The sequence below is a fragment of the Meles meles genome, chromosome 4 (assembly GCF_922984935.1).
Source record: "Meles meles chromosome 4, mMelMel3.1 paternal haplotype, whole genome shotgun sequence".
Taxonomy (NCBI): domain Eukaryota; kingdom Metazoa; phylum Chordata; class Mammalia; order Carnivora; family Mustelidae; genus Meles; species Meles meles.
In genome coordinates this window covers 6320228-6334206 of record NC_060069.1, presented here as the reverse complement: position 1 = coordinate 6334206, position 13979 = coordinate 6320228, and the positions used below count along the sequence as shown (strand labels likewise).

At 48.8% G+C, this 13979-nt stretch overlaps 1 protein-coding gene across 1 annotated transcript in view; it reads left to right on the top strand.

Annotated features, from left to right (window-relative positions):
- Positions 1-13979, top strand: part of EPHB1 (EPH receptor B1) — a 424530-nt gene that overhangs the window by 300145 nt on the left and 110406 nt on the right. Inside the window, exon 5 of the mRNA XM_046003565.1 lies at positions 9119-9454. Within this exon, the coding sequence (XP_045859521.1) occupies positions 9119-9454 (336 nt within the window). The remainder of the gene's footprint in view (positions 1-9118; positions 9455-13979) is intronic.

The following is a 13979-nucleotide window of genomic DNA, read 5'->3' as shown; positions in this document are numbered from 1 at the left end:
GTTCTGAGAGTAAGTGCGTCTATGAAGTCTCAGAATGAGGACTTGATTTTGGATGACCTATATATCTACTTTCTCAGTTTCCCTTCTTGTTCCCTTAACCTTGGATTGTTGTCTTTAGAACCCAGATCTTTCCTGTATACGTGAAGAGGGCCACCACAAGTTTCTTTAGGAATTGAAAGGGACAATGGCTGGAAGGTCCTTCAGTGTATTCCCAAGGAAAATTGAATTAATAATCCATGCATCTAGGGGTTCATTTAGACCAGCCTTGTCAGTTAGTGGGGCTGTTGTAGAGGTGCCCAGCTCCCCTGGAGACTTTGAACTCCTCAGGGCAGGTATCTGTGAATTTTTTTTTTTAAAGATTTTATTTATTTGGTATATATAGAGAGATCACAAGTAGATAGAGAGGCAAGTAGAGAAAGAGGGGGAAGCAGGCTCCCTGCTGAGCAGAGAGCCCCATGTGGGGCTTGATCCCAGGACCCTGAGATCATGACCTGAGCCGAAGGCAGAGGCTTAACCCACTGAGCCACCCAGGCGCCCCGGTATCTGTGAATTTTTGAACAGCATTATCTTATATACAGGGCATAGCACATTGTGGTCTCCATAAATGTGTCAGTTTGATCAGTCACACGTCAATGAAAGATTAGGCTCAGAGAGTGTAAGTGACCTGCCTAAGGTCACACTGTGGCAAAGCTGGTCCTCAGCCCTGATCTTCTCTATGTGCTTCTTTCACGACTCCACAAGGCCTCTGAGTCTCATTTCAGGGCTAGGATAGAGGTCTGGAAGTCCGTGACCTGAGCTGAAGGCAGAGGCTTTAACCCACTGAGCCACCCAGGCGCCCCAACCTCTAGCTTTCCTTGACTTGAAGTATTCCCAAGGAATCTGTAGGAGGGAGTCATGTCAAAGCTTCCCTCTCTCCGGCCTCACCTCTGAGTGAATAGAAGTTTAGTCTTGTGTCCCTCCCCAACATAGGCAGTGGCGGGGGACAATCCTACCCAAATGAGCTGCCTCTCTAGGTCCAGGGAGCTCAGCCATCCTCCCCGATGGCTTCTGTAGCCTTGTAGCAACTAGATACTTGGGCTCCAGCTTAGACCAGCTAGAGGCCCTGTCTTGTTTCCCAGAAAGTGAAATCCACCCCCCCTCTCTCAGACAATTAGCTCCGTTGAAGCAGGAGAAACAAGGAGTACTTTCTACCAACATTGGTGTTTGGTGAAATGTATAACACTGGGTTCTCTGATGCTCCCGAAATCCCTCTCAGCAGGGTCCCTCCTTGTTTTGACTGATCATTTCTTCTTATTACTAACTGTTATGATTAGGAGAATTGCCTGAGTACAGGCCCAGTGTTTCCAAGACCCTAATGAGCAACACGTGCAGACTTGCTCAGCACAGTGCTGGAACCGCTGTGGCTCTGTGTTTCCAGGGAAGCCCCAAAACGCTTCGGGAACAAGAGCTTCCGGGCACCCTGAGAGACCCCCCACCCCCCCACCAGCACCCGGCTTCATGGGCATCCCTCCTGCACCTTATGCCCTCAGGTGCCCCCGCCTGGGGTAAAAGAGTTACTAAGGATGAGCTTTGGACTGGCCAGGCCTGTCTTCAAGTCTTGGTTCCACCACTCACCAGCCACGTGACTTGGGCAAGCTTCTTAATGTCTCCGAGCAGCAGTTTCCTCAGGTGTAAAATGGGGGTAATAGTTTCTACCTCATGGAGTGTTGGGAAGATGGGATTTTATCAAAGAACATACCCAAATACCTAAGATCATACTTTGCCTACAGAGTCTGTTATTAAAACAAAACTCAGAATTCCATACAGAGCACCACCAAATGGAAACCAAAGCTCTGCTCTTTCAGAGGTCCTTGAGAAATCTGCTCTAGGAAACCAGCCGCCATTAATCACTCACTTAGGGGTACGAAGCGAGTGAGTTCCACCAATCAGTGTCTTGTTCTGACGTCTGTGCAGATGCACAGGTGTCTGTCCACAGGAAGCCTACATCCCTGGGTTCATTGGAAACCGGTTCCAAAGGTGGCATGAAATTGTCTCTGGGAATATCAGGATCCAGAGGTGTTTGGAAAAGAGAAGCAGTGATTTCCCCGGGTTTCATCAACCTCCCCTCCTTACCCCAGCAGGACAGCCTACATTTTGAGGGGAGCAACCAGGGCACCTGCCCACCCCTCAGTTTTCTAGCCCTGCTGCCTCAGGCCTCCAGCATGACTGCCTCTTTGGAAGGGACACCTCGGAGCTTTACACACTACTATCTTCACAATAAGCAAATGGTGTTCCAAACTATAGATAGTTTGGAACAAACTAACAAACTATAGATAGTCCTTGGTCTGCCTTTCTGTAAGGACCCCAAGCCTCTCTTAGCTGTTACTATTGAATAGAGGATATCTCACTAGTCCATTTCGATGCCCCTACTTGCACCAGGTCTCTGACAAATTATTTGTGGTTTTCTGGTACGGCCTTGAACATCCATCCCATATCCCCCAGTGAGAAGAGTTGACAGCTCCTGCTGCCACTGACTCCTGTTACTGTGGTGCATGACACAGTCTTAGGAACTGCCCCACTGCCATCCAGGGCTTCTCTGTGAAGGGGACTGGGAGCCTGCAGGCATACGCCCCTCTCCAAGGTTCTGAACCAGCATGAAGCACCCCATCACAACATTTTCCTCTAGGACGGTGGTCATTCTCGTCCAGTCGCTCCCAGGAATTCTACACCTAGTGCAAGAACAGTGGAAGAGGAATTGGTGTCTTAGGAGAGAAAGAAATAAAGAGAGAGAGCTGAACTTAGGCTGGGAAGTATCATAGCCACACATGGCGCTTAAAGAATAGAGGGTTTTTTTGTGTGTTTGTTTGGTATTGTTTTCCAATAACAAGTTACCAAAGAAAGAACCGCAACTGATCATGAAACTGACTTCATGTTTATTCAATTACTCTACCATTTTTCTGCAAGATTTCTCTCATTTGGCTTATGTTACCTTCCAACTTATCCTGCGTTCAGCCCTGTGTGCTATATTAAGGGCAAAGGTATAACAACCAGCCTGACCAGTTTTCTGCCTATTTTGCCTCCATACAAGACCTCATCATACATCTACAGCCCCATTTCCAGCTCCATCTCTGTCCTTGACTCCTGTCTTTCTTTCCATAAAATCTCAAAGGACTTTACCCTTTCTCCAGGAAGCCTCTCAATTATTCAGACATGGTTCCTTATGTAACTATGTTATGGTGAGCAGTAAGTAAAGAATTGTCCCAATAGTACTGCCATTTTTGATAACCAGTCTGGGACTACCTGGGCCCTCACACCATACCTTTTGCACCATCCTTATCCTGATGTCATTTTCCAATCTCCTTCTTTGTTGCTTCTTAACCCTTAGCCCACATAAAGTATCCAATCAGCTTTCCAAACGATCATCTTGATTCTTCTCAGTCACAAGAACATTTCTCTGCATTCTTTTGACTTACAATATTTAAGAGTCTTGAGTATCAACTCTCCTTCTTGGATCCTTCCCAGATCCTATCTCAACCCTTTCTCCTAAAGGAAGATTGAGTAGAGGACATAGTTTGCTGTGGGAGTAAAAGAAGGCCTTCCCTGCCCACAGGGTAAGGGAGAACAGGGAAGCCCAGATACCATGTCAAAGCCAGACTACTTCTTGGGCGGTCAGGGAGCAGATATAAAGATGCACAACGTAGGCATTTTTCTTATGAAAGGGGAATTAAACAGGCAGCTTGGAATTAAGGCAAAAAGCAGAGGACAACCTGGTAGGCAAACAATGGTGAGTGAAATGCATATCATAGCAGCTATAGACAATAGGAAGTAACTACAGTTGAAAAGATGGGCATTTTCCAAGTTAGGTAAAATGGTCTTTAATGATACTACCAGGAACACTGATAAGGCCTGTAAATAAACTAATAAAAGGTTTTGTCCACAAAAAATAAATAAATAATAAATAAAAAAAAATAAAGATGCACAAAAAGGTTAAAAAGAGCAGGACCCATTCTGGAGATATAGCCCCATGTCCAAGATTAGGGTTCTCCCCCTTCCTGGATGTGCTTGCGGGTGTTAGGGGACCAAAAGTATATACACTGGAGCACATAGCCTCCAAGATGTTCTCCTCCTATAGTTCCAACCTGTCTTGTAGACAAGACCTCCAGACACCATCCCTGAGTATTTTGTTCCACATTGATCTAACCTTTTCTCAGACATCTGTAACTCTTTGTGTCTGCATTACTTACATTGATCCTTACCTGTATGTGTCCACAGTTCCCAGTACACCATGGGTAGGGGGGCTCATCCCCCTAGAAAGCATCTGGGTTTCCCAGTATCATGGGTTGTAACTTCCATATCTTCATGGCTTTCACATGGCCCAGCACAGTTCTGGATATGTAGTCCCTGTTCGAGGAATGAGGGGCTGCATAAGATCAGTATTAACTGGATGAGCAATTTGGGGTTCCAAATCACCTAATAATGACAATGCTTTTAATAATAGCACATGATATTTATGGAAATCTCCTGTGTACCTGTCGCACAGCTAAACTCTTTGGGTATAATATCTCCTTACATCCTCAAAACTACCACCTTTTTCAGATGAAACTATTAAGACTTAGAAGATGGTCTTCTCAAGGTTCACCAACAAGAGGATATTTATGAATTTGGTTGCTGTGAACATCAAGGGTGTTCACTGCTTAGTTCCAAGGAGCTATGAATCCCTGGGAGCCTCTAAAAAATCACGTGTGTTCAAGCATTTGTCCGTTTCTCTGGGAAACTCTTCATTTGCTTTCATCAGATTCTTCAAGGGGTTGTACGCACAATGTGGAGAAGACCGCCTCTGGGTTGACACAAGCAGCGTGATCCCAGCCTGCACGTGGAGTCTCCCAGGAAAGCTTTACCACATCACCAGTGTCATCCACCAGGTCCCCAGCTGATGCAAAGATTTGCATCAGGGGAAGGGATGCAAGGCTGTGGATCCTGGCTGTGGCAGTATACAGCTGGCTGCACCCTGCCTGGTTGGCACCTTGAACCAGGCTGAAGTTCACATCTAAATTCCAAGACCAGGAAACTGGCCTTATTAAGATTCCTGATAAAGGAATTGGCTTTCAGGCCTTACCTATCTTCAGCAGATTTTCCCTTTGATTACTCGGGAGTGCTCTTATTTCCAGCTTAATGCCTACAAATATACTCATCCACTCTCTCCCACCCACCCTGTCTTTCCATTCCTCTAAAAAAAAAAAAAATCATCTGGCCTAAATCACATTAAGAAGCAGGAGATTCTCAATATGGCAACACTTGGGCCAATCTTGTGTCTCCAGAAGGATGTTTTCTGTTTAACTCTTTGGGGTCCCAATACCAACTGTACTCATGCAGGCTGAGCCAACCTCTTGGGCACATTCTGGAAGACATGGAGCCCCAACCTCATAACCCAGGACCTACCATGCCCCTACCATTTCAACCAGCTGAGTGGTTTTCCCATCTTTTAAAAGGACTGAGTCTCTTTAGCCCTTTTCACAGGAAGCTTTCATCAGTAGTAACCGTGGCAACAGATCAGAGCAGCTTCAAAAAGCCTGTCTGTATGTAATTAAGAAAAACGAGGACATGGACGCAAGAGCAGGGAGCTTAGACAAGGAGACTGTGGCTCCCAGCCTTGCCACTGCACGCACTGAGGGCTTTTGCTGACGGAGATGACAGATTTTCTTCTCCCTCTGACTTCCCTCTCTACTCCCCCTTTTTTTAGCATTTTTGTGTGGTTGTCTCATTTGGCCTCATTCCTGGGGATGTTGCTGGGAGCTCTGGTTCAGGACAAATGCTCCCTGTAGGGGTAAGACCTCAAACCCAGGGAGTGCAGCTTGGATGGGGAAGGGTGGCCCAGCACCTCCCCCCTAAGGAGGTTTATTCAAGGCCCAAACCTGCTCTGGTCAGACTCTCCAAGCACAGGAGATAGGGACATGGCTCTTAGCATTAGGCCAGTGGAGCAGAGACCAGGGACCATTGGTGTTTTAGGCACCCAGACACTGGACCCTAGCTTGCCCTGCCTGGAGCAGACCTCCTGAGAAAGAGAGCAGGAGCTAAGCATTGTTGGGAGGTAACCTTAACCTATTTTATCTCAGAACCCTTATTCTTACCTGAGTTATCTCACTTATCTCAAGGTTTCTGTTTGGCTTTTTCCTAACCCCTGAATGTCTAGAACCGCAGGGGCGTATTTGTTAAAGGAATGAATGAGTGAGGAATAGGATCACAGCCAGTCTTGGGCCACCTGCACTGTGAGCCCAGGCACTGTGCTGGGCTCAGAGATAACAAGATACGTCCCTACGGTTGCAGACACACAGCAAGACATATTGGGTTCTCCCAGCTCTCTTCGAAAGGAAAAGATTCACTATATGCCGTTCTGAACTCAGTAACTGTGGGCCCTATAGGCCCTCATTCACGACCCTGCAGATGTCCTTCTCTGGAATATAGCTGTGAATGAGAAGGGGACCATAGTTGCTTTATATGAAGACTATTTCTAAGTCATTCTTGTTTTTTTTTTAAAGATTTTATTTATTTATTTGACAGAGAGAGATCACAAGTAGACAGAGGCAGGCAGAGAGAGAGAGAGGGAAGCAGGCTCGCCGCTGAGCAGAGAGCCCGAGGCGGGGCTCGATCCCAGGACCCCGAGATCACGACCCGAGCCGAAGGCAGTGGCTTAACCCACTGAGCCACCCAGGTGCCCCATATGAAGGCTATTTCTAAATTAACATGAAAATAACCTTTCTGGAAACGCACCGCTTTTCTTCCTAAGTGGGGAGCAGACATGGGATAGCACTGACTGGGGTCTTCCCAGCTGCTAGGGACACCACTGGATTATGGGATGGGGAAGGCCTCTCCCAGCCAGCTCCTCCCTTGCTGCGTTTATCTCACTAAAGCCTCCACCACTCAGGACCACCAGCAAGGGTCCTCACTGCTACATCTATATCCTCCCCCTGCCCCACAGCAGGGCCTCTCAGAATGGAGTAGGATGCACACAGGTGATCTCCCAGGCAGTGTGGGTCCCTGCGCCACCGCCCAAGACTGCCCTCCAGTGAGAGCCTTACCAGGTCCCAACAACTCAATAAGACAACGGTGTTAGCGCATTCGCCCCGCGCCCGGCAGAGAGCGAGCCCTCGATGAACGTACCTGTTATGAGTATGAGAGACGGTGGCCTGTGGCAGAGGCTGGGCTCTCTGTGTAGGCCGGGAGCGGTGGCGCGGACCACTGGGAGCTTGAGGTCCGAATCTCATCAGTCTGAGTAAACAGACGTGTCCAAGCCAGGCACTGGCCAGTACGCACGTGAACGAATAGTGCAGCGTGGGGTGGAGCCGGCCGGCCCAGTAAGGCCCCACCCACCGCCAAACCCACCACCCTCCCAGCCCCGCCGTGCTGATTGCAGAGCGGTGATGGATGTTTATCCCTGGACAGATGGGTGGGGCATTCTCGAATGCTATTTGCAAGACTTCAGTAGAAATGCTTCATGAATCCTGCCCTGTCACAAGCGTGCAGGAAAGTTGGGCTTTAGCTCAGGTCTAATGGGCTTTATATAGTACAGTACTGATTTTCTTTCACATTTTAATAGAATCCAATTTAATATTTGCTTTCTGCTCTAGCTGCTTGCTGCTGACTGATTCAACACAGAATCCTTCCCTGGTGCCCCCCGACCTTGTTGTTATTCCCTCATTTTGTTTGTTGGCATTTGATTCCTGTCTTCAGCATGAACCATTTTACACATGTCTTCGTTCAGCTGGCGACAGTCACGTGCGTGAATTCTGAATGCATTACTATCCAGGGCGGCTGCTCCAGCAGACCCACCATTCAGAAGGGGGGCTTCTGGGTAGGATTCGTTTTCACCGTGATACGCATCGTGGTGCATCGAGGATAGGCAGCGCTCAGCTGGGGAGGGGCTGTGATCTGTTCTGTTTTGGGGCAGATTCTCTGACTTCATCAAATGTCCAGCAATGTCGCCGCTAATTCAGAAATAGGTTGCCTTTCCACCAAGGACCAGGCTTTCTAGAATTTCATATTTAACGAGGTTTTTCCACCTTTGCCACGGGATGAAGGGGAGCCCTAGACAGAGCTGTCCAGAGGGAAAGGGCTGCTCTCCTTGACTCCCAGTGAGCCTGGCTGGTTTGTAGGAGAGAGAGTCTATTCAAATCTCCTGTTATCCATGAACAGATCTGACCATCAACCTTTGGAGTACCGTACAGGTGGAAAACCAGACTGGAAGATGGCTTTTTTCTTAGTAGGGAAAGATAGCTGGTTTCATTAGCAGGGAGCACAGGGCTGTCATGGAGCCCGTGAGCTATGGAGTCAGGCGGACATGGGTCTGCACACTGACTTCAATTCTTATAGACCACGTGAGCTACAGCCAGCTTTAGTTTCCCTTTCTATACAATTGAATTAATCATTGTATCTTCCCATGTAAATGTGTACAAAGCAGCCAGTAGAGGATCTGGAACAAACCCCTATGCTCTTCTTATGTTGTGGGGTCAAAAACGGTGGCTTGTATGAAGCTCCCACCCAACCCTGCATCTTGTCTTCAAGCACCAAAACTTGGGCGCTGTAAATATTCATCTGTGCGGGTGGTCCGGCAGCCTGTCCTCCAGAAGAACAGCCCACGATGTATACACCACACAGACCCCAAGTTGTGTGGGGTTTTGTGCAGGATGCCTGTTGGATCTGTGCAGCATCTGTTTGGGCTTTTGATGGGCCACTTGTGTCCCTCAACCCTTGAATTCTACAGGAATCCAATAAGTGTCTAATATACATACATATTATATACTATAGTATACTGTATTATAATATACTATACACACTATACACTCAGGTTGGCTAGGGGAAGTGGCATTGTCCTGAGAACAAAAGGGCCTGAAACATCTTGCATCTCCTCTCCTTTGGCACACATGACTGAAAGAAGTCGCCCCAGGGGAGTTTGGGGCAGGTTGCCATCTCTGTCCACGACATTTTCTCGGGATGGATTGGAGTGTGGAAATTTGGGATTGAGGGACAGGAGATGATGCGTGCAAGACGACGGTGTGGTGGGAACACACCAAAGACACATGGAGAGAGGCTAGAGGAGGAGGCCTCTGTCGGACCTCACTGGGCCCCTCTTTGTCTCCTATAGGTGTCCCATCAGGCCCCCGCAATGTCATCTCCATCGTCAATGAGACGTCCATCATTCTGGAGTGGCACCCGCCCAGGGAGACAGGTGGGCGTGATGACGTGACCTACAACATCATCTGTAGGAAGTGCCGCGCGGACCGTCGGAGCTGCTCCCGCTGCGATGACAACGTGGAGTTTGTGCCCCGGCAGCTGGGCCTGACCGAGTGCCGAGTCTCCATCAGCAGCCTGTGGGCCCACACCCCTTACACCTTTGACATCCAGGCCGTCAACGGAGTGTCCAGCAAGAGCCCATTCCCCCCACAGCATGTCTCCGTCAACATCACCACGAACCAAGCTGGTAAGTCTGAAGGCATCTGTGCTCCTTCTGTCCGTCTGTGTGACTGGCTCCCTGTCCCTCTCTCTGAAGGAACAAAGCTGTGGCCACACCCATTCTGCTTTCTGGTCTCCTCGCAGGAGAGAAGGGGTCAGGCCACGGGCATTGATGGCCATGGAGGAAACAGGTGTAGAGTTTCATCCCTGAGGTGAGCTGGATTCTGAGGGATATTCTCGAGCTCAGCACAAAAGCAGAGGGGTCTATCCAAGTCGGAGTAGAACCCAGTACTCTGCATTCAGCTGGGACTCAACAAATGCCTTTGGAAAGATCGATGGACAGACAGATGGGGGGTAGATAGACAGACAGATGGGTGGGGGTTGTGTAGGTGGATGGGTGGAAGGCCTGCACGGTATTAAGAACCCCAGCACTGCTTTATCGGAAAACCCAATGAAAGAAACTTCTCAGAAATCATGTGCTAGAGTTACTTTTCAATTAAACTATGTAATCCAAGAGCGTGTCCTCCTGTGTAGCTTGCCGAGATGAATGCTACACTGCGATAGAGACCTCACATGGTTGGCGATAGATCACTGCCGGGAGCCCATACATCCCTGTGGCATGCACAGCTCAGAACACATTTGCTTCTCTCCTCTTTATTTCTGTATCTCTTACTCTTCTGACCTTTTCTCTTTATTACTTTTTACACCTCTTGCAACAAACTATTTCTTTTTATATCCTTCTAACCAGTCCATTCATGCACTCACTCCCTTCCTTATTTACTCCCTCCTTATTAAGGGAGAGTGAGTTAGCCTCTGATGTGTGTGCCAAGCTGTGGGTTCGACACACAGATGGGATACAGTGAGACCTGGACACCACGGTTCCTCCCAGAAAACTCATTAACTGCAGAATTTGCAGGACGTAGACACGCAATCCAGATCTGCAGCAGGGTGCGTTTGAGGCATGTGTACTGTGCATGTGCGGTAAATACCGAGGGAGTTAGACAGAAATGAGCAATCTCCCCCCTGGGGTGATGGTGCAAGACTGCAGAGGGAAAGTCTATAGGCAGTGGGGGTCGTGGGCAGTGGACTGTGATCTTATTTGGAATTATGGATTTTTCTCAATCAACAGATTGTAGAAGGACAGCTTGTTAGTGGAATAGCTGGAGCCAAGCACATCCCTTTTCTCTCTCTCTCTCTCTCTCCCTCCGTGTAGCTCCCCCTTCTTAACCTCCTCTTCCCTACTCTGTCCTCATCTGCTCCTCACCTCCCCATTCTCGGGCTCCTTCTGCCTCTTTCACTACCAGGCGTCTCTGATGGCAGATGAGTCTTGGGTTTAAGCTGTCAGAACTCAGGAGAAAAAAAGGTGTTGCAGGAGAGCGTGGCTGTCCAGATGGCTGCGTTGCTGCCGTGAGCAAGTGTGTGTTCGTGTGTGCGTGTTTGTATGCATGCGTATGGTCACGTGTTTGCATGCATGCGTGTGCAGTGAGAAAACAGGCGTGGAAGTGTGGAAGCCTCCAGCTGGTGACCACAGCCCCAGCGCCATGGAGACAAAGGTTATGACAGTCTGTCTTACCCCAAGAAAAGGGGATGGTAATTTCTGGATCACGTGGAGCATGGAACACGGGCAGCCTTTGTTAGCAGTGTTCCCCTTGGAGAGTTTAAGGCGGAAAACTGGCTGAAATATTTTAGTGTCCCAGCTTCTGGGACTAATGATCCTGCCAGGCTGTCATGTCATGCTGGGCTTGGCTGTCTGCTCTCTCTCTCTAAGAATGTGCGAACAAACCTGCCACTTATAGCGGTTTGCTTTGATTCCTGCCCCTCCCTTCCTTACCCTGCTATTCCCGAACCTGCCCATCTGCTTGTCTTGCCATCTGCACCTTCCCAGGCTGCAGAGGCGCCGAGGGATCGGGGCTCCTGCAAGGGGCCCGGCATCGCCAGCATTCAAGATAGTTGTCGTCATCCTCACTCACTTGCTTCTCCAGGAGTGGGTTTCTCGTGCCCGTTGTTCCTCCTCTGACAGTCCCTTTTCTCTGAACTTTCCCTGATTTTGGAGTCCCAGCCCCATCGAAGTCTTGGTGGGATTTCTTTTTGGGAATCTAGAATTCCGGTGTCAGAAAGTTTACAATCAATGAGAGAAGGGTGCATCTTGGTGGCATGTGGTTATAACGAGACAAATGACAAGGTGACACATGGGTCCTGATTGGTGGGCTGTGGGGCTCTGAGGAGTGGGCGCTTTCACAGTGCTTTGGCAGAGCTGTGCGGGAATGCAAACTTTTTAACCTTCAGATCATTCCTTTAAAGGAGGAGATCCCCCAAAATAAACACTTGGGCCTGTACTGTCCAAGAAAAGTTGAGAAACACAAAGGGAAGTGACACTTTTGGGGGGCAGGAAGGGGGTGGGGGAGAGGGAAAGAGGGAAATCTTAAGCAGGCTTCATGCCCATCGCAGAGCCTGATGCCAGGCTCGATGACACGACACTGAGATCATGATCTGAGCCCAAATCAAGAGTCAGATGCTTAACCGACTGAGACCCCAGGTGCTCCTAAGCGACAAGTTTTATAAGAGATGAAGGAGAGACTAAGTAGAGAGCATCATGAAAGCCATATCACTCTGCTACATGAAGGGCCGAGGTGGATGGACCCAGTAAGTCCATAAGTCATGCCGCGTCTCTGTGATACGGAACCTAGAAGACTTTTCCTTGTCTCTGGATCGAGATGGAGATGAATATGTGTCTGTTACGGGATCCCCGAGGTGAATTGGAGCTTGACCGTGGGTGTCAGTGAGGGTCACATGAGAGAAGGGCTTGGCAAAGTTGGTTGCTAAGTGGTCTTGGACTTGATCAGAAGCCTGATGTTCATAAAAAGCAGACTCGATCCTGGGAGGCTGGCTTGCTGCTCTGGGCTGGCTCTTCCTTTGGTCAGAAACTACAGACCATGTCTGCAGCTGGGCATGCAGCTCTCACTGTCCAGCGGATCCAAGACTGTCATGCTCCTTCTTTCTCGGGGCTGCCCGGACATGCCACACTGATGCTGCCTCCCACTGCTCTCATGAGGCCCACCCAGTGGAAGCAGGCAGCTCACTGAGCTGATTGAGGTATCCAGTAAAAAGGGTTATGGTTGGCATCAGTCCACCAGAGGGAGTTACCAAGAGGCTTTTCTTGGCCCTAAGGGCTGATCTAACACAAGACTGTGGGAGATTTTGTAATCATCTTTTGGTCCATAGGGCACATGGAGACAAGCATCCCTGGGGGGACACTGAGGGATCTCCTGGGTCCTGAGAGGCAGAGGGCTTCCGTCTCCTGTGACTGCCCCAGTCATGTCTATAGTCTTGACTACTCAAGGATAGTGTCACTTGGAGAGTAACAGGATCAGATCCTCACCCAGCCCATAGGCAGTGGCAGAAAACTGACATTTTGAGCACCTCTAATGTGCCAAGTCCATGCTGAGTTCCTTATTACCATTTTAAGCACCAGTGTCCCAAGCCCATGGCTAATTGAGGTGGATCAGAGGAAGAAACCAGAGTGCTTTCAGAATCTGCTCAACATCTCAGTGATGTTTCTAGGTTTCAAACTCAGATTCGTGGCCATTTTATTCTCCGACTGATCAAAAATCGCATTATGGTGAACCAGGGAAGTTGTAAGCTCTCTCTAAGCTATTGCCACATAGCTGGGCTACTTCAGCTGTCAAAAAAAATGTCCATCATCTTTGGTCGGGGCTGGTCATGAATTATGCAAGCTCAGATTTACGTGAGGTCTTCGGGGATGCAGCCTTGCACTGCATACAGCTGCTTGGAGTTTAAAATAGACCAGATCAGGTGGAACGCTCTCTGTTCCAGCGGCCAAGCGATCTGCACAGAGCTGTTATCACCACTGACTCCTCCAGCCACTCTCTGGCACCTGGCCCCAGATTCAGACTGATGGCCAGATCATCTGGCTGTCAGAGAGAATTAAAGTGAATGACAAACTTTACTTCTTTTTCCTGCCAACTAGATTCAGAATGTCAGAGTTGGGGAAGGGGACCTCAGAGGAAATCTTGGGGAAAATAAATAAGACAAATCAGACCAGCACATCTAAAAAATCAACTTGCCGCAAAATAAAATAGAGTCAGTGAATTTGGGACCATCTGAGCCAGAGAGAACACAGTCAAAGGCCCAAGAGGCCACGCAGGCAGCGGAGAGGAGCAAAGCAGGGCCAAGTGTCAGGCGGTAGAGAGTGGTGAGGGCCGCAGAGAACCGTGGACAGGCCAGCCTCCACTCAGCTCCGACAAGTGGTGCCATGCCCCACACTGCTAGAACCTATAAGCTGAAAACCTAGATTTAAAATGTTGACAACTAGGGGCACCTGGGTGGCTCAGTCAGTGAAGCCTCTGCCCTCAGCTCAGGTCATGATCTTGGGGTCCTGGGAGAGAGCCCCATGTCAGGCTCCCTGCTCAGTGGGGAGTTTGCTTCTCCCTCTGCCTCCCGCTCCCCTTGCTTGTTCCTTCTCTCTTTCTGATAAATAAATAAATAAAATCTTTAAGGAATAAATGAATAAATAATAAAATGTTGGCAACTAA